Source organism: Euprymna scolopes, chromosome 46, assembly GCF_053919585.1.
Source record: "Euprymna scolopes isolate OS-2025 chromosome 46, ASM5391958v1, whole genome shotgun sequence".
Lineage (NCBI taxonomy): Eukaryota > Metazoa > Mollusca > Cephalopoda > Sepiida > Sepiolidae > Euprymna > Euprymna scolopes.
Window position 1 is genome coordinate 596480 of NC_136527.1, and position 22757 is coordinate 619236.

At 34.3% G+C, this 22757-nt stretch overlaps 1 protein-coding gene across 1 annotated transcript in view; it reads right to left on the reverse strand.

Annotated features, from left to right (window-relative positions):
* LOC145270880 (cilia- and flagella-associated protein 251-like) overlaps positions 1-22757 on the reverse strand; it is a 185684-nt gene that overhangs the window by 9803 nt on the left and 153124 nt on the right. The window contains exons 20-23 of the mRNA XM_080126434.1: positions 21607-21698; positions 13213-13341; positions 8448-8553; positions 5982-6072 (exon numbers count right to left, since the gene is read on the reverse strand). Coding sequence (XP_079982560.1) covers positions 5982-6072; positions 8448-8553; positions 13213-13341; positions 21607-21698 — 418 coding nt within the window. The remainder of the gene's footprint in view (positions 1-5981; positions 6073-8447; positions 8554-13212; positions 13342-21606; positions 21699-22757) is intronic.

Sequence of the window (22757 nt, forward strand, 5' to 3'; positions counted from 1 at the left end):
TTTTTTTTTTTACAGTGAAAAATCACGTTTTTATGACAGCACGTTGAAGGCAGTCATTTTGGATTTTTAAAAATTTTGTTTTGGATGTTAGAAACGCCATGGGGAGATAACTCCATGTAAAGCGCTGACACTCCCTCCCCATCTTTAACTGCTGTCACATCTGGGCAGGAGCTACTAAAAACAGCCTATCCTGCCTTGACAGAGTACAAAATAGACTTTGTGGTTTAGTGGGGGATGCCCTTTTCTCTTCCCTGCAACCTCTCTCCCACAGAAGAGACGTTACAAGCCTGTCTTTGTTTTATCGCTATTTCCATGGCAGGTGCTCATCTGAGCTCCAATCCCTCATCCCCTCTCGCCAATTTTTCACAAGAAACACCCGTCTGGCTGAAACTACTGCCAATAATTTTCCCCACTCTTTATCTGTGCCTAAATCCAAACGTAGATTCCATGAGCAAAGCTTCTTTCTTAGAACTGCACACCAGTGGAACTCTCTGCCGCTTGCCTGTTTCCCACCTGACTACAACTTGGTCGTCTTCAAGTCCAATATAAACAAACTCCTGACAAACCGCCCCCTTAAGTAAGACACTCTATCAAAACCCCTAATACTAATGATTACTACAATACTATCTCATTGATTACTGTACACACAATAACCCTTATCCCTGAGTGGCCTTCGGGCCTTGATAAGTGGTGACCCCCATGTTGGTGGGGCATTAGAATACACCGACTGCCCCCCTGCAGAGGGTAAAAGTCCCTCAATGGGGGTCCTGGATATGACCTTAAACTATATCCAGTGGTGAAGCCCCAGCTTGTGGGCTTTGGGGAGTGTGGAGCCACCATTTAATTACCATTGCTCCCAGGTCCACTCTGACCCGGAGTGATAGTACCTGTTAGGGTCCCAACTATGGGTTAAATAGAAACCGACTTGAAAACAACAAATATATTCTATTAAAAAATTTTTTCTTCAAAATCTTTGGATTCGGCATTAAATAACCCGAAAAGGGTTGATATGCCATAAAACAAAAACAACCAACCAACCAACCAAAATAGAAATTATCTGTGCAAGAAAGAGCCATGAGACAGACCATTTAACTTGTTTAAAATGTACAATCGACTTATATACAGGTAATACCTAAAATGGCACAATGTTTGGTCCTGTAATGCACATCGACTTTAAAAACACAAGATTGACTTATACACAAGTATATATGGTACATTAGTGCAACTTCTTCTTACGGTATTTAATGAAACCATTTAATGGCACAATGTATGCGTTCACATTACGGCTTGTGCTATGTATGCGTTTACATTATTATACGTATACATGACATAAATTGAAATATACAGCATATCATTGATCAGAATGTTTGATTAGCAACATTTACGTTCATTACATGTAAATGTGCAGTGGGTTGTTTCTAAATACGAAAATCGAAAAGACCACACTTGCATAAATGCACATATTATCGCTCACAGATACCAAGAAACAATTTATAATATTTCTTACAAAAAAAAAAAAACACAACGAAGGAAATTATCTGTGCAACAAAGATCCATAAGTTGAACCATTTAACTTGTCTAGAATCTACAGTCGACTTATACACAGGCAATACCTAAAATGACATAATTTTCGTCTTGAAATGCACATCGATGGTATATTAGTGCAACTTCTCTCTCTCTCTCTCTCTCTCTCTCTCTATATATATATATATATATATATATATATATATATATATATATATATATATATAATATTAAGTAATGTGATTGATAATTTAAAATTTAAAAATCAAATTATAATTAAATTAAAAATCCGTTTCATAAGAAGGAACAACAACAAAATCAATTATCTGTACGATCGTTTCGGAAAACAATGCTTTTTATTGTGGTATACATCAAGTTATGTACAATAATTATATATAGATTTTTGATAAGCAAGGTCTCCTCATCAGCAAATTTTGAAGGGTTTTTAAATTATCAATCACATTACTTAATATTGTATTAGCTCTAGGACATTTAACTATCGAGCTTATTATATATCTAAATTACAACGGGCACTTTCTATATTTCCTGTATTTTAATTAAACTAGTAATTTCACTGTTACATTAAAATACACTCAGCTCTTTAGACTATTGTTCTAATCTCCTTTAAATATATATATATATATATATATATATATATATATATATATATATATATGTTAATGACAACATAAAATATAGGTATATATGAACTTATTTGTCAGTTCAATAAGAAACATCATTGGGAGGAGGGGCTATAAACGCTTTTATACCTTGGCATTTTGAAGCCTTATGCTTCTCATCAGAAGAGGAGAAAGGAGCTACGTTATAGATATAGGTAAGTGTGACATTTAGCTTAGGAAAGAACTCACACACAAAGTAACTTTTATATGATAGAAGATATCAATATCCATATATATATATATATATATATATATATATATATATATATATATATATATATATATATATATATATATATACTCGGGGTTTTTTATTCAACAGTAATGGACCAATGAATTCAACGAGGTTGTTAGATAGTGCTCAATAAAAAGAGCTGATAATACTTCTTTATTGTTATATAAACATGGTCACATCCTGCTGCTACAAATAGCCACTTGTTTCAATCAAACAACAGATATCATCAGGCAGCGACTTGACTATTTCATTGAACTTTTGAATAGTCAAGTTGCTGCCTGATGATATCTGTTGTTTGATTGAAACAAGTGGCTATTTGTAGCAGCAGGATGTGACCATGTTTATATAACAATAAACAAGTATTATATATATATATATATATATATATATATATATATATATATATATATATATATATATATCCATCTATCTATCTATCTATATATATATATATATATATATATATATATATATATTTTGTATTTTGTGTACAGAAAGTTGTTAGATGAGATAAGTCATTGGTACCGTCGGTTTCAAGCCCGATAATTAGGACTGTTTTAGATATCCATAAATACGCGCTTATTTTTCGGATTTTCCTTTTAATTGAGCACTCTGCTGGATTTCTTTTTCCAAAAAAAAGACTAATCATATATTTATATATATACACACAGGCAGCAAAAAGAAAGTCCTCACTTGTAATTTTTTCAGAAACTGCAAATTTAAGCTAAATGTAATGTAACTGTTTTTTTTTTGTTTTTTTTACACAGTGGTCACCACTTATCAAGGCCCGGAAGCCACTCAGGGATACGGGTTATTGCAAGTACATTATGTTAGTGTGGAGATTTGATGAAGTGTTTACTTAAGGGGGCGGTTCATTAGGAATTTGTTAACGTTGGACTTGAACACATCCAAGTTGTAGTCAGTTGGGAAGCAGGCAGACGGAACAGAGTTCCACAGGCGTGCAGTTCTAAGAAAGAAGCTTTGTTCATGTAGTCAAAAGTTTAAACAAACTATACCTCATTTCATTCGCCTTTTATTCTTCTATAATTTTACCTGTTCATATTTCACTTTTAATCGAAATATTCTTTTTTTTTTTTTTTTTTTTTTTTTATTACATTTTCACCCCAAACAAGGCACATTGCCACTTTGGTGTAGGGGGCTACTATCAGGGGAAACATCTACTGGGGTACTATGTAGGGATTAGGGCAGCGAGATGTTGGTTCACGTTGCACTTGAACTTATGCATGTCAGTACAGTTGGGGAAGCAGTGACCTGGAATGGAATTCCAAAGTCTAGCAGTTCTGGGGAAGAAACTACTGGAGTAGAAAGATCTTTTACATCTAGGGATCTCTACAGTGTGGGGGTGGGATTCTAAATTGAAAGGCCAAAAGAAAGCCTGCACAATGGAAAATTGTTATTTAAATGTAACTTTAGGACATTAATGCAACACAAATACAACAGGAACGCAAGTTAATATTTTGTAGCATAGCCCTTCTGCAATTTGACAGCCTGGGGGAATTCCTTGAATTAGACTGCAGCAATACTCCGGGGAAAGGGAATCCCACTTTTCTTTAATTTTTTTTATATATGTATATGTCCATCTATCTATCTATCTATACATATATATATATATATATATATATATACATATATATATATATATATATATATATATATATATATATATATATATATATATATATATATATAAGGTAAAATTAAAAGCCAAGAACAATGCGAGATTTTTTTTATATAGAGTAAAATGCGAGATTTTTTTTTTATATAGAGTAAAATTAAATGCAAACAAAAGAAATAAAGTTCTTTTTTTTTGTTGTTTGTTTTTTCTTTTTCACACAAATTTTAACTCTAAACAACAGTAATTTTTTTTTTCTGTTGTATTCAATGGTGATATAATATATATAATATATATAATATATCACCATTGAATACAACAGAAAAAAAAATTACTGTTGTTTAGAGTTAAAATTTGTGTGAAAAAGAAAAAACAAACAACAAAAAAAAAGAACTTTATTTCTTTTGTTTGCATTTAATTTTACTCTATATAAAAAAAAAAATCTCGCATTGTTCTTGGCTTTTAATTTTACCTTATAATTTTCTTCAACAATGCTTCAAGCAAACTACAACCTACTTATATATATATATATATATATATATATATTTGGATTTTTGGATTTTACCGTTATTGGACATTTTACCCTTCACCAGACTATCCATTCACGTGAAATCACCTTTTTCTTCACCATATTCTTTCTCCTTCACTATTTGTTACCAAGTAAGATCTATGGCTTACTTGTAGTTTCATCAAATACTTTTGCAAGCAAAATCTGATCCCGCGTTTTGCTAAATCCTATTTAATGAGAAGGAAATTATTTCTTTGAAACTATCCACTTATTTTGTGCTTCCTTTTTAAAATTAAATATGTTTTTAACTCTTTTCAAAGTGTTTTTTAACATGTTTTATTAACTACTTGTTCTTATATATATATCATCGTATAAGGATTAGATCACTGTCTGACTGATGTAAAGAACATTTAAAATTAAAATGTTTAAATTCAATGTTATTTCACGCGGTTAATGGTAGCCGAATGGATACGGTCTTTGCTAATCGAGCCAGAGATGTCTCGTGTTGCCGAGTTTGAATCGTTCGACTGGTATTAATCGTGACCCTGAATATTCCTGGAAGGATGAAACACTAGTGTCTGTAGGTATTTAATTATTATAGTAAAAAAATAATTATATATATATATATATATATATATAGTCTTGGAAGTTTTTAACCTTTAAAACTATAGTAATTTATAAAATATATATGGTGAATATTCAGTGTAGCTTAATCGCCATATATATTTTATATTTTATAAATTACTAACTAGCTCTACCTACGTATTGAGCACTTTTGAAGTAAATACTTAAAGTTTACGCATAAATCTATACTTTCGTATATTAATTTTATGTGAGTAAATGAAGTAGTTATATATATATATATATATATATATATATATATATATATATATATATATATATATATATAGTCGTTGAAGTTTTTAACCTTTAAAACTATACAAAAAAATATTTTTTATCATTCGTTAGAAAACCATCTATTCAGTAAGTCATTTAATCACCTGCAATCACTGCATCAACTCGCTCTCGAATTTACTATAATACCAATAATTTATTTTTCAAGGGATCATCAGTTGTTTACCATGAAACACTGGTTAGTGGTTTAAGGCAGACATTTTCCTTTTCCGAGAAACAACCACAGAATTCGCGCATAAGCCTGACGAATCCTAGAGTGGATGAAACGCAGAATATTCAGTGTAGCTTAATCGCCATATATATTTTATAAATTACTATATATATATATATATATATATATATATATATATATATATATATATATATATATATATATTTTATAAATTACTATATATATATGTATATATATATATATATATATATATATATATATATATATATATATATATATATTTAAAATAACTAATCAGTGACATGCCAACTTACATTTTAGGAATTCTGCCAGATTTATCTTCTCCTTGAATTCACCCCGGTCGACATACTCACTGTATTTTACTTCATTTACCATGTCCGTCAACTGAAACAAAAGAAAATTGAAGACAAAGAAAATATAAATTGAGTTCAGAACCTAACCCTAACCCTAACCCTAACTCTAACCCTAACTCATATATACAAAATGTCCCAAAACACGAGAGATGTTCCAAAAGTAGCGCCTCCTTTTTTTTTTTAATTTCAGCCAAATGGATCCAAGGGAATTCCAAATTGCATTGTTTTGATGACTGAACTTATGCATTCATGACCTGAAAGTTTCATCTCTCTGTTGCAGATATTGACGAAGTGAGACTCCAAGAAAGCAACCCTTGCCATGGACGTGCATCACAAGCAAAGATGTGTCATTGAATTCCTTCATGCAGAAAAAAATTTGACCCGATCAACATTCAACGTTTATGAAGTCGATGCAGTTGATGTCAGCTTAGTTAGGAGATGGGCTTGTCGATTTCAAAGTGTCTACAGAAATAAATAAATTTCGTAGTAGAAAAGGTAACTTGTTTTAATAGTACCAGTCCTGTCTTCGTAGCTCTTCAACTTTCTGGATTTAAAAAAAAAGCTTTACTTTTGGAACGATGCTCGTATATATGTTACAGTCAATTTCTGTACAAAACATATCTAAGAACACTACCAGACATATAAATTAGCTTTGTGTGAAATTTGCAAAAGGTAGTTTCAGCCGTTTCGGAACCTATGAGAAAGGAACACACACACACACACACACACACACACACACACACACACACACACACACACAAAGTGACGTTTATATAATAGTAGATATATATATCTAAACTCCAAATAATTTGTGTTTTTTGTGTATCGATATTAATATTAACCCTAACCCTAACCCTAACCCTTTTTTTCTATAAGAAAGAAAAGATTTTTTTTAGATCAGATTTTTTCGATTTTCGATACTTATCAGATAAATTTCTGTTTATTTATTTTTTTTTTACAAGGTGGTCACCACTTATCAAGGCCCGGAAGCCACTCAAGGATAAGGGTTATTGTAAGTACAGTATGTTAGTGTGGATATTTAAAGTGTCTACTTAAGGGGGCGGGTCATCCAGAATTTGTTTACATTGGACTTGAAGACATCCAAGTTGTAGTCAGGAGGAAAGCAGACAGACGGAACAGAGTTCCACAGGCGTGTGTGCAGTTCTAAGAAAGAAGCTTTGTTCATGGAATCTACGTTTTGATTTAGGTATAGATAAATAGTGGGGAAAGTTTTTGACAGTGGATTCAGCTAGACGGATGTTTTTTGTAAAAGATTGGCAAGGGGGGGGCAGAGATTGGAGTTCAGACGAGCACTTGCCATGGAAGTAATGATAAAACAAAGATAGGCTTGCAACGTCTCTTCTGTGGGAGAGAGGTTGCAGGGAAGAGAAAAGGGCATCCCCCACTAAGCCACAAAGTCTATTTTGTACTCTGTCAAGGCAGGATAGGCTGTTTTTAGCAGCTCCTGCCCAGATATGGCAGCAGTATTCCATCCTTGGACGTACTTGGCTTTTATATAGATAGAGAATTGCATCAGTAGTGAGATATCTTCTTGAGCAGTAGAAGGATCCCACCATCTTTCCAGCGACCTTGGCAACAGACTTGATGTACGTGTTCTATTTCAGATCAGGAGTTAAGGTCAAGCCCAGAAGCTTGTCAAAACATGGGGCTTCTTCTAGACGAGAGCCATCTATTTCAATTGATGCCAGTACAAAACATATCTAAGAACACTGCCAGACATTTAAATTAGCTTTGTGTGAAGTTTGCAAAAAGATAGGCTTAGCCGTTTCGGAACCTATGAGGAACTCACACACACACACACACACACACACACACACACAAAGTGACTTTTATATGGTAGTAAGGATTATACGTGTTAATATGTACCTACACACATATATAAAAGCCACGTACGTCCAAGGATGGAATACTGCTGCCATATCTGGGCAGGAACTGCTAAAAACAGTCTATCCTGCCTTGACAGAGTACAAAATAGACTTTTTTTCCCCACTCTTTATCTGTGCCTAAATCAAAATGTGGATTCCATGAACAAAGCTTCTTTCTTAGAACTGCACGCCTGTGGAACTCTGTTCCGTCTGCCTGCTTCCCACTTGACTACAACTTGGATGTCTTCAAGTCCAACGTTAACAAATTCCTAATGAACCGCCCCCTTAAGTAAACACTTCATCAAATCTCCACACTAACGTAATGTACTTGCAATAACCCTTATCCCTGAGTGGCTTCCGGGCCTTGATAAGTGGTGACCATCGTGTAAAAAAAAAAACAAACAAAAAACACACACCTTCAACAAAGATTACGAGTATGATCATGAACACTAGAGACGAACACATCCGCATCTGTCACATTAAATAAACTCGTTATACAGACCGGATTATATAACGTTACCTCTTGTTCCGATGGATAGAATCCGAGCGCTCTCATCATGTTTGGAATTTCCGTCACTGGAATGGTTTTCGATATAATTTCCGCGGATGTTAAGTTAATGTCGGAACTGCAATAACAAAATTGTCAAGTAAAAAATGAAAATGTAAAACTCATATAAAAATGTAAAACGCCCATGCACAGCCATTGTTAATCGCTGGCAGAAATACATTAAGAATGCAGGTGACTATGTAGAAAAATATATTTTTAAGCATTAAAAGCTTGCTCGTTTTAATAGTACCACTCCTGTCTTTGTAACTCTTCAACTTTTGGAGTTAAAAAAAATAGGAGCATATACTTTTGGGATGACCATTGTATGACAAAGCGCACTCCAGTTCATCGTTGGCAAAAATGCATTACTGGTGACCCTCACTCGTTTTAAGTTTACCACTTATGTCTTTGTGGATTTTCAACTTTTTGAAAAAAAAAACAAAAAAGAAAAATAGGAAGCTATATATTTGGAACACAGAACAAAGCATGCACAGCCATTGTACATCACTGCATTAAGAATGCTGTTGACTATGTAGAAAAAAATATGTAGAAAAATAATTTCTGGAGCAGAAAAAGTTGCTCATTTTAAGTGTACCACTACTGTCTTCGTAGCTTTTCAACCTTTTGAGTGAAAAAATAGGAGGCTTTACTTTTGGAATAACCATTGTATGACAAAGCCCACTCCATATGCCCATAGACAGCCAGTGTTCATCACTGGTAAAAATGCATTAAGAATACTGGTGACTATGTAGAAAAATAATTTTTGGAGCAGAAAAGGTCACTCGTTTTAAGTGTATCCCTCCCGTCTTCATAGCTTTTCAACTTTTGAGTAAAAAAAAAAAAAAAATAGGAAGCTTAACTTTTGGAATAATGTTCATATGGCAAAGTATGCTCCAGACGCCCATGCACAGCCATCGTTCATTGCCGGCAAAAATGCATTAAGGTAAAAAGGACAATAAGCAAACAAGAAAATTAGGTGGTTTTTCAATAACATCTGCCTCAACGAGAAAATGCTGCCTAAATATATCAAATATAATACTAGTTTACCTTTCAACTAAAACTTTATTTATTCTTCTGTATATGTTTTGGAAATTTGATAGAAATCCATCTATACATATAAAAGCCAAACAAAAATCTGTGTGTATGTATGTTTGTTTGTAACGCTAAAACTTTTGACAGACGGAACCAAACTTGACAAATTTGGTATCATATCGAAGCCCCATCACCCGGATGACAAATATCGAAATTTCACGTCAAACGGACCACTAGAAGTGGGTCAACTGATCAGTTTTCTTCAAGGGGGGCCCCCAAAAACCCTGTCCTATATAGACACATTATGTTGTATATTACCTGTTCTCTTCTCCCTAAGGTAAAACAATTTCATATACATGCTGTAAATTACCTATGCTAGGGATAAAACATGAACAATACCAGTCCTAGGGTAGATAAAACAAATAATACATAGAGATGAAAGATTCCTCTCCCCTAAGAATAAAACATATGTTCAATATCTGCTTTTGTTTTTTCATTGTTTATACGGTCCCGAGCAACGCCGGGTAGCCCTGCTAGTCTTCTATATATATAAAAGCCAAACGTCTGTGTGTATGTATGTATGTTTGTTTGTAACGCTAAAACTTTTGAAAGACGGAACCAAACTTGACAAATTTGGTATCATATCGAAGCCCCATCACCCGGATGACAAATATCGAAATTTCACGTCAAACGGACCACTAGAAGTTGGTCAACTGATCAGTTATCTTCGAGGGGGGCCCTCAAAAAACCTGTCATTAACGCTAAAACTTGAGATGAAAGATTCCTCTCCCCTAAGAATAAAACATATGTTCAATATCTGCTTTTGTTTTTTCATTGTTTATACAGTCCCGAGCAACGCCGGGTAGCCCTGCTAGTCTATATATATAAAAGCCAAACGTCTGTGTGTATGTATGTTTGTTTGTAACGCTAAAACTTTTGAAAGACGGAACCAAACTTGACAAATTTGGTATCATATCGAAGCCCCATCACCCGGATGACAAATATCGAAATTTCACGTCAAACGGACCACTAGAAGTTGGTCAACTGATCAGTTATCTTCGAGGGGGGCCCCCAAAAAACCTGTCATTAACGCTAAAACTTGAGATGAAAGATTCCTCTCCCCTAAGAATAAAACATATGTTCAATATCTGCTTTTGTTTTTTCATTGTTTATACGGTCCCGAGCAACGCCGGGTAGCCCTGCTAGTCTATATATATAAAAGCCAAACGTCTGTGTGTATGTATGTTTGTTTGTAACGCTAAAACTTTTGAAAGACGGAACCAAACTTGACAAATTTGGTATCATATCGAAGCCCCATCACCCGGATGACAAATATCGAAATTTCACGTCAAACAGACCACTAGAAGTTGGTCAACTGATCAGTTATCTTCGAGGGGGGCCCCCAAAAAACCTGTCATTATCTATATATATAAAAGACAAATGTTTGTTTGTAACGCTAAAACTTGAGATGAAAGATTCCTCTCCCCTAAGAATAAAACATATGTTCAATATCTGCTTTTTTTTTTTCATTGTTTATACGGTCCCGAGCAACGCCGGGTAGCCCTGCTAGTTATTTATATATATAAAAGACAAATGTTTGTTTGTAACGCTAAAACTTGAGATGAAAGATTCCTCTCCCCTAAGAATAAAACATATGTTCAATATCTGCTTTTGTTTTTTCATTGTTTATACGGTCCCGAGCAACGCCGGGTAGCCCTGCTAGCCTATATATATAAAAGCGAAAATATTTGTATGTGTGCTCGCTTTTTGCGTATGTCCAAGAAAGGCTTTTTTCAGAGAAGCGGTCAGTCGGTTCACAACTTTTTAAAACGTTTTATATCACATGTAAATCGTAATATCTCACAGTTAACAACGGAGCTCGCCTGTCTATTTAATTTGTTCGACTTCGGGAAGATAAATATTCAACAGTTTTTGCTCGCCGCATGTAGGTTAGGCCTTTTCCTATAATGTTTCCCCCTACCTCCAATGTCTTGAGGAAAAAGAAAAAAAGTATTCCCGCACTAAATGAAATGCTACCCCGCAGTCAAAAGTTGATCTCATTAAGTCATTAAAACGCGCACTTGCTAATTTAAGAAATTGAATAAATTCAAACGTGTTTCCGTTAGCATCTCGCACGTTTTTTTTCACACTTTAATTTACAACTTTGCCTCAACGGTTCGGGTTTGATCCTTATACTTACCTACCAAAACATATTTTTATTTTAACCCCTCCCCCCTCGGAGTTTTCACACACACCTCCAAACACCCGGGCAACGCCGGGTACCCCTCACTAGTATATCTATAAAAGTGAGAATATGTATATGAGGACACTTCTCAACCTATGTACTCAACAAATTTTTGATCTACAAAACTTGAAAATTGGTATATAGAATATTCAGACATGTGAAAAACATTTTATTCAGGTTTTATCAATAAAAAGGGCTACTAAGCAGTCAAAATTAGAAAATTGGTACGTGGGTTTTTTTTTTTTTTTTTTTTTTTACACAGTGGTCACCACTTATCAAGGCCCAGAAGCCACTCAGGGATAAGGGTTATTGCAAGTACAGTACGTTAGTGTGGAGATTTGATGAAGTGTTTACTTAAGGGAGTGGTTCATTAGGAATTTGTTAACGTTGGACTTGAACACATCCAAGTTGTAGTCAGGTGGGAAGCAGGCAGACGGAACAGAGTTCCACAGGCGTGCAGTTCTAAGAAAGAAGCTTTGTTCATGGAATCCACGTTTTGATTTAGGCACAGATAAAGAGTGGGGGAAATTTTTCACAGTGGATTCAGCTAGACGGGTGTTTTTCGTGAAAGATTGGCGATTTAAGATTGGGGGTCGTCGAATTTTTATCTGTTTGTCAACTGTTTCACGACTGTGCACGCGTGGTTGAGAAACATAACAGCTTCTTTATGCTAAGAATTAGATTTTTTAAAATCACTTTGTAAATGCTGTGTCAAGCTGGTCTAATGGTTATCATACTTGAGTCACTGTCTTTAGGCTTTGATCTCAACTCGAGTATTTTTTTTTTACTTACAGGAAGTGAACTGTTTAGGAAAAACATAATGCTCGTTTGCAGATTAATTGAACTATAAGAATTAGGCAGATTTTACGATCAGGCAACGTCAGGCGGCCTGCTAGTATATGACTAAAATTGCTTTATAGCATCCTGAACAACGTCGTGTCAGTATAGCTGATAAGCAAAACATCAACATAGTTTTTGAGATGAGCGATGATTATTTGAATTCTTCGGACAATTGTTTCTATGGTATTTTCCAAGGTTTAAAACAGAATTTTATTGCAAATCATTCTTCTACAGTGTCCTCACATCCAGATTGCATTTTTGAAATTCACCAGCTGTGACAATCAGGCTTTAGTAGGGTGTATTCCAATTCCTGCTGTAGCCGTTCATCTGAACCTAAAATTATAAAAAATTGGTCATCTCATAAGATGCATAGCAATGAAATACTAAATTTTTAAGAATCTACAACAATTTTAAATGCTTGTACAAAAAACGTCTGGAAAATTATTGAAGGAACCTTGTATTTTCTTTTGTAAAAATAATTCTAGCAGATTTTTTATGGAATCATTTTTCATAATTTTTGGAAGTTTTACTAATTTCGACATGACATGTAAGTATGTTTACCTAAAATGCACTTATTTGAAACCCCATGAAATACTGCAGATGCACCCTGATTATTCTTACCTTTGCAGTTGGCAGTAGTAAAAATATTCTTTTAACTCTTCCATGAACGCACCTTCACGTCCTCCTTCTAAAAGTTGATAAAAAGGAATCAGATCTTCTCCTCCAAGACGTAATTGAGCCTCCAAATAGCTGTAGAAAAAGAGGAATTTCTGCAGATTAAACAGAATGGCCAACAAAGCAAAGAGAGCTTAAAAAAAAAAAAATTAAAATAAACTAGCTGGCAGCCCGGCGTTGCCCGGTCGTACATTACGCTTAAAGATGATATTTTAATTTATGCAGATTTCATATGTATTATTATAGAATCAATCCTCTATTGAATATTATATACTAGCAGGACCTGTTAACCGGCGTTGCCTGGTCATACAATACGCTTAAACATGATATTTTAATTCATGCAGATTGCACATGTATTATTATAGAATCAATTCTCTATTGATTATTATATACTAGCAGGACCTGTTAACCGGCGTTGCCCGGTCGTATAATACGCTTAAACATGATATTTTAATTCATGCAGATTGCCTATGTATTATTATAGAATCAATCCTCTATTGATTATTATATACTAGCAGGACCTGTTAACCGGCGTTGCCCGGTCGTACAATATGCTTAAACATGATATTTTAATTCATGCAGATTGCATATGTATTATTATAGAATCAATCCTCTATTGAATATTATATACTAGCAGGACCTGTTAACCGGCGTTGCCTGGTCATACAATACGCTTAAACATGATATTTTAATTCATGCAGATTGCACATGTATTATTATAGAATCAATTCTCTATTGATTATTATATACTAGCAGGACCTGTTAACCGGCGTTGCCCGGTCGTACAATACGCTTAAACATGATATTTTAATTCATGCAGATTGCCTATGTATTATTATAGAATCAATTCTCTATTGATTATTATATACTAGCAGGACCTGTTAACCAGCGTTGCCCGGTCGTACAATACGCTTAAACATGATATTTTAATTCATGCAGATTGCATATGTATTATTATAGAATCAATCCTCTATTGATTTTTTTATATTATGAGGAATAATTTGCCCGATGGACTAATCACAAAAAAAATAAATAAATGAAAAAATAATAATGATAATGTCGTTCATCAAATTCCGTCTGTGTTTGTTTACAATATCATGTCAGCTGATATTTGGGTTTGACGATGAATGCCCTGGAAAAGTCACTTCTGATTAATGTTTAATTTTAAAATATGCTAACAAAGAAATGATTCGCAGTGATTTTAAATGGTATCTCTTCTTTTATTGTAAATTAAACTCATTAATAAGAAAAAATTAAAATTAAATGGTGAGGTACACCCGGGCTTGAACACGGGATCATTCATGTAGGGGGCTACTATCAGGGACATAAGCTACAAGGGTACTATGTAGGGTGTTGGGCAGCAAGATGTCTGTTCACGTTACACTTGAACTTCTGCATGTCAGTACAGTTGGGGAAGCAGGGACCCGGAAGGGAATTCCAAAGTCTAGCAGTTCTGGGGAAGAAACTACTGGAGTAGAAGGCTTCCTTACATCTAGGGATTTCTACTGTGAAGGGGTGGGATTTAGCTGCTTGTTGGGTTTGTCGGGGATATTTACATCAAGGGGGTACAAGTGCTTGCAGTTCGTCAGAGCAAGCGCCATTAAAGTACTTGTAGAATAGGCAGAAGAATGCAACATTTCGTCGATGAGACAGAGGCTGAAGCTTAGATGACAGTTCAGGACTTATTAGGTTGGCGACTCTCTTTTGAACCCTGTCTAGAAGCGAGAGACTAGTAACAGATGCACCAGCCCAAATATGATAACAATACTCCATACATGGGTGAATGGTGGCCTTGTAGAGGTACAGGATACTTTCAGGTGTTAGTAGCTTTCTAGCACGGTAGAGGGAACCTACCTTCTTTGCAGCGGTTCTGGTGATACTCTCAATGTAATTGTTCCAACTCATGTTTCCTGTGAACGTTAGGCCGAGGAGTTTAAAAGATGTACTTTCAGATAAAGAGTCATTGGCCATTGCTATTGGTGGTAGAGAAGGTTTCTTGTAATTATTGAAGGAAACAAGCATTGAATGTGACCATCCATTTTTGTCCACATTCTGTCAGAGGTCATCCTCTAGTGTTTCTGCCATTTCTTTAGATATGTGTTCATTTGTTTTCCTGTCATGTCTGTTATAGAGCGTGGTGTCATCAGCATATATACCCATCTCACAGAAGGAGGTCATTTATGAATATTAGGAATAATAGAGGTCCAAGGATAGACCCCTTAGGCACTCCCGCATTTATATCATATTGTTTAGATGTATGACCGGTGAGGACAACCTGCAACCTGGATTTTTCTCTTATCTAAGAAGGATTTAATTATGTTAAGTATTCTTTCAGTGATACCGTATGATCTGATTTTCCTGAGAAGACCTTCATGCCATACTCTGTCAAAAGCCTTACATATATCTAGAGCTACCGCTCTACCCTCCCCTGCTTTATCCAGTGAATGGTATATACATTCAGAGATTACAGTTAGAATGTCTGCTGTGGAACGCGCTTGCCTAAATCCATATTGTTGTTCAGTCAGAAGTTTAGCATCTGTAAGGTGATGAACTAGAACTTGATTAATTATGGTCTCAAATATTGAGGCAAAAAGTGGGAGGAGGCTAATGGGGCGATAATTTGATGGGTCAGTTCTTTCGCCAGAATTCTTGAAAACTGATACCACAGAAGCAGTTTTCCAGCAGACAGGAAAGCAAGATTCATTAAGGTATTTGTTGTAAAGTTTGGATAGAACTGAAGCTACTTCGGTGGAGCACCTTTTTAATAGCACAGCCGGGATGAGATCAGGCCCACATGCTTTTGCAGTGTCAAGATTTCTTATGATAGCATGCACCTGAGCAGGGGTGATTTTCAGATCGTCTAGTGTGGCATCTGTCCACAAAGGAAAGTCAGGGAGGGGGTGATTAGCAGGGTCCAGTGTAGAGTTGGAGGCAAACCGACTGGCAAGCATGTTAGCCTTGTTGGTTGCTGAGCAAACAACCTCACGATTGTTGGATAGTGGGGGAATTGTTGATTGCCCATTATTTACTGCACTGTTGTAGATTTTCCAGAAGTCATGAGTTCCTAATTTCTGTGCTTCGATGCGTTTTTTGGTGGTTTCAGTAAATTCTCTCTTAGCTATCACTATTTTTTTCTTACAGTTACTTCTGGCTTCTATATACTTTTGTCTGTTTGAACTGGACTTATGTCGGTTAAATCTTTGGTACGCATGCTGTCTTTGCGCAATGGCAGCTGCACAAGTAGAAATAAACCATTGGGGAGAGTGGGGCTTGCTATAAAATTTTTGCATAGGAACATGTGCTTCAATTGTCATTTTGAACCATTCAGTGGTCTCATTTGCGCACTGTTCAGCCTTTTTATAATATCTCGTTGTTGTGAGCAATGGCTCTTCAGTTTTGGCCTTAGAGTTTAGGGCATTAGGAAAATCTCCAAATTATAATAAATCGGTTCTTTTAAAAAAACATGATTTGCTGAAAATTTATTATCTCCCTTGCCTGTGTAACATAAACTATTCCCCTGTAAAAATTATTCTTTTTTATCTTTAGAGAGAAAAGCTATTTTAAAGATCGGTTTTTTCGATTTTCGATACTCACCAGATGAATTTCTGTACAAAACATATCTAAGAACACTGCCAGACATATAAATTAACTATGTGTATAATTTGTAAAAAATAGGCTCAGCTGTTTTGGAATCTATGAGGAAAGAATTCTCACTCACACACACACACACACACACACACACACACAAAGTGACCCTCATGCTCCTTAGTATATTCATATTCCTTAATATATTCATACTCTTTAGTATATTCATACTCCTTAATGTATTCATACTCCTTACTGTATTCATACTCCTTAATGTATTCATACTTCTTAATGTATTCATACTCCTTACTGTATTCATACTCCTTAATGTATTCATACTCCTTAGTGTATTCATACTCCTTACTGTATTCATACTCCTTACTGTATTCATACTCCTTACTGTATTCATACTCCTTAATGTGTTCATACTCCTTACTGTATTCATACTCCTTACTGTATTCATACTCCTTAATGTATTCATACTTCTTAATGTATTCATACTCCTTAGTGTATTCATACTCCTTAATGTATTCATACTCCTTAATGTATTCATACTCCTTAGTGTATTCATACTCCTTACTGTATTCATACTCCTTAATGTATTCATACTCCTTACTGTATTCATACTCCTTACTTTATTCATACTCCTTAATGTATTCATACTCCTTACTGTATTCATACTCCTTAATGTATTCATACTTCTTAATGTATTCATACTCCTTACTGTATTCATACTTCTTAATGTATTCATACTCCTTAGTGTATTCATACTCCTTAATGTATTCATACTCCTTACTGTATTCATACTCCTTAGTGTATTCATACTCCTTACTGTATTCATACTCCTTAATGTATTCATACTCCTTAATGTATTCATACTCTATAATGTATTCATACTCCTTAGTGTATTCATACTCCTTAATGTATTCATACTCCTTAATGTATTCATACTCCTTACTGTATTCATACTCCTTAGTGTATTCATACTCCTTACTGTATTCATACTCCTTAATGTATTCATACTCCTTAATGTATTCATACTCTATAATGTATTCATACTCCTTAGTGTATTCGTACTCCTTAGTGTATTCATACTCCTTAATGTATTCATACTCCTTACTGTATTCATGCTCCTTAGAATATTCATACTCCTTAATGTATTCATACTCTTTAGTATATTCATACTCCTTAATGTATTCATACTCCTTAGTGTATTCATACTCCTTAATGTATTCATACTCCTTAATGTATTCATACTCCTTAGTGTACTCATACTCCTTACTGCATTCATACTCCTTAGTGTATTCATACTCCTTAATGTATTCATACTCCTTACTGTATTCATACTCCTTAGTGTATTCATACTCCTTACTGTATTCATACTCCTTAATGTATTCATACTCCTTGTTGTATTCATACTCCTTAATGTATTCATACTTCTTACTGTATTCATACTCCTTACTGTATTCATACTCCTTACTTTATCCATACTCCTTAATGTATTCATACTCCTTACTGTATTCATACTCCTTAATGTATTCATACTTCTTAATGTATTCATACTCCTTACTGTATTCATACTTCTTAATGTATTCATACTCCTTAGTGTATTCATACTCCTTAATGTATTCATACTCCTTACTGTATTCATACTCCTTAGTGTATTCATACTCCTTACTGTATTCATACTCCTTAATGTATTCATACTCCTTAATGTATTCATACTCTATAATGTATTCATACTCCTTAGTGTATTCATACTCCTTAGTGTATTCATACTCCTTAATGTATTCATACTCCTTACTGTATTCATGCTCCTTAGAATATTCATACTCCTTAATGTATTCATACTCTTTAGTATATTCATACTCCTTAATGTATTCATACTCCTTAGTGTATTCATACTCCTTAATGTATTCATACTCCTTAATGTATTCATACTCCTTAGTGTACTCATACTCCTTACTGCATTCATACTCCTTAGTATATTTATACTCCTTAATGTATTCATACTCCTTAATGTATTCATACTCCTTAGTGTATTCATACTCCTTGTTGTATTCATACTCCTTAATGTATTCATACTCCTTGTTGTATTCATACTCCTTAATGTATTCATACTTCTTACTGTATTCATACTCCTTACTGTATTCATACTCCTTAGTGTATTCATACTCCTTACTGTATTCATACTCCTTAATGTATTCATACTCCTTAATGCATTCATACTCTATAATGTATTCATACTCCTTAGTGTACTCATACTCCTTACTGTATTCATACTCCTTAATGTATTCATACTCCTTAATGTATTCATACTCCTTAATGTATTCATACTCCTTAGTGTATTCATACTCCTTGTTGTATTCATACTCCTTAATGTATTCATACTCCTTGTTGTATTCATACTCCTTAATGTATTCATACTTCTTACTGTATTCATACTCCTTACTGTATTCATACTCCTTACTTTATTCATACTCCTTAATGTATTCATACTCCTTACTGTATTCATACTCCTTAATGTATTAATACTCCTTACTGTATTCATACTTCTTAATGTATTCATACTCCTTACTGTATTCATACTTCTTAATGTATTCATACTCCTTAGTGTATTCATACTCCTTAATGTATTCATACTCCTTAGTGTATTCATACTCCTTAGTGTATTCATACTCCTTAATGTATTCATACTCTATAATGTATTCATACTCCTTAGTGTATTCATACTCCTTACTGTATTCATGCTCCTTAGAATATTCATACTCCTTAATGTATTCATACTCTTTAGTATATTCATACTCCTTAATGTATTCATACTCCTTAGTGTATTCATACTCCTTAATGTATTCATACTCCTTAATGTATTCATACTCCTTAGTGTACTCATACTCCTTACTGCATTCATACTCCTTAGTATATTTATACTCCTTAATGTATTCATACTCCTTAATGTATTCATACTCCTTAGTGTATTCATACTCCTTGTTGTATTCATACTCCTTAATGTATTCATACTCCTTACTGTATTCATGCTCCTTAGAATATTCATACTCCTTAATGTATTCATACTCTTTAGTATATTCATACTCCTTAATGTATTCATACTCCTTAGTGTATTCATACTCCTTAATGTATTCATACTCCTTAATGTATTCATACTCCTTAGTGTACTCATACTCCTTACTGCATTCATACTCCTTAGTATATTTATACTCCTTAATGTATTCATACTCCTTAATGTATTCATACTCCTTAGTGTATTCATACTCCTTGTTGTATTCATACTCCTTAATGTATTCATACTCCTTGTTGTATTCATACTCCTTAATGTATTCATACTTCTTACTGTATTCATACTCCTTACTGTATTCATACTCCTTACTTTATTCATACTCCTTAATGTATTCATACTCCTTACTGTATTCATACTCCTTAATGTATTCATACTTCTTAATGTATTCATACTCCTTACTGTATTCATACTTCTTAATGTATTCATACTCCTTAGTGTATTCATACTCCTTAATGTATTCATACTCCTTACTGTATTCATACTCCTTAGTGTATTCATACTCCTTACTGTATTCATACTCCTTAATGTATTCATACTCCTTAATGTATTCATACTCTATAATGTATTCATACTCCTTAGTGTATTCATACTCCTTACTGTATTCATACTCCTTAATGTATTCATACTCCTTAATGTATTCATACTCCTTAGTGTATTCATACTCCTTACTGTATTCATACTCCTTAATGTATTCATACTCCTTAATGTATTCATACTCTATAATGTATTCATACTCCTTAGTGTATTCATACTCCTTAGTGTATTCATACTCCTTACTGTATTCATGCTCCTTAGAATATTCATACTCCTTACTGTATTCATACTCTTTAGTATATTCATACTCCTTAATGTATTCATACTCCTTAGTGTATTCATACTCCTTAATGTATTCATACTCCTTAATGTATTCATACTCCTTAATGTATTTATACTCCTTAGTGTACTCATACTCCTTACTGCATTCATACTCCTTAGTATATTTATACTCCTTAATGTATTCATACTCCTTAATGTATTCATACTCCTTAGTGTATTCATACTCCTTGTTGTATTCATACTCCTTAATGTATTCATACTTCTTACTGTATTCATACTCCTTAATGTATTTATACTCCTTAATGTATTCATACTCTTATTCTATCGTTATTTCCATGGCAGGTGCTCGTCTGAACTCCAATCTCTGCTCCCCCTTCGCCAATCTTTCACAAAAAACACCCGTCTAGCTGAATCCACTGTGAAAAATTTCACCCACTCTATATCTGTGCCTAAATCGAAACGCGGATTCCATGAACAAAGCTTCTTTTTTAGAACTGCACGCCTGTGGAACTCTGTTCCGTCTGCCTGCTTCCCACCGGACTACAACTTGGATGTCTTCAAGTCCAACGTTAACAAATTCCTAATGAACCGCCCCCTTAAGTAAACACTTCATCAAATCTCCACACTAACGTAATGTACTTGCAATAACCCTTATCCCTGAGTGGCTTCCGGGCCTTGATAAGTAGTGACCACTGTGTAAAAAAAAAAACTAACTAGCTGGCCGCCCAGCGTTGTCTCGTCATAAAATATGCTTAAATATATTTTTATTTGTGAAGATTTTGTATTAGAAAACTTTATTGATTATTATATTGTACCCAATATATAGTAGTGAGAAAGTAAAAATACAAATTTCAGCATACCTGGCGTTGATGTGCCACATATGAACAGATGATTCATGACGGCTCGTTGTGAAGAGAAATTTTCCGTCGTAACTTGCGACCATAGTATGTACCTGAAAAAGAAAATCAAATACAGAAGTTAGTGACGAGTAAACGCGATATTTTTTATTTATTCATTTGCAAATTACAGCACAATATTATGAAATTAAACAAATATTTGTCTAAAATTAATATTTCGGAGATAAACTCCATCCTCAGAATTTTATTCATTTTTTTTTCCTCGCTATGATATGAAATTGAAAAAAAAAACAGTTAAGTTATTTATTAATTTTTTATTGGAATCCTTGGAGATGTTTATTTATTTATTTGCAGACTGTTATCCTCATCTTCATAAATATTGTTGTCTCACCACGTTTCGGCCAACTATTCACCTGGCCTTCGTCACGTGGTTAACCGCGATGGGATAGAAATGCTCAGTCCCTTAACTGTATCCTCAGTAATTACTGCTTTCCATAGTTGTTGTCGTCTCACCACGTTTTGGCCAACTAATCCTCTGGTCGGCTTTGGGTAGGATTGAAACTGCTATCTTCAGACAATTCTCATCTGGAACCATAGAGATTCAATGCTTCTATCTACTGTAATATGGGCCCTGAAAGGCGATCAAGGTTGGATGTTTTGGTTTTATAAATCAAAGTTTTCATTCTTATGTGGTCTTCCGTCTATGAAGATGAGGATAACAATCGACAAATAAATAATTTCTAATTTCATATCATAGCAAGGAAAAAAAATGATTAAAATTCTGAGGATGGAGTTTATCTCCGAAATATTAATTTTAAACAAATATTTGTTACTTTCATGGGATAGAAATGCCGAGTCTCTTAATTGTATCCACAGTAATTACTGCCTTCCATCGTTGTTATCGTCTCACAACTAATCTTCTGGTCGGTTTTGGGTAGGATTGAATTTGCATTTTAGCATTCGTTTGAATCGGATCTTGAAATACTCCTGATCCACCCGACTAGCAGCAAAATCTCACCCCTCCAGTGTAGACACCTGTAGATGCTACTAATAGAGCTTCTTTTCCCTGAACTGCTTACTTTTGGAATTCCCTGAACTGCTTCCCGTTTCCTGACATTACTAACTTGCAGAAATTTACATGCAATGTAAGCGAA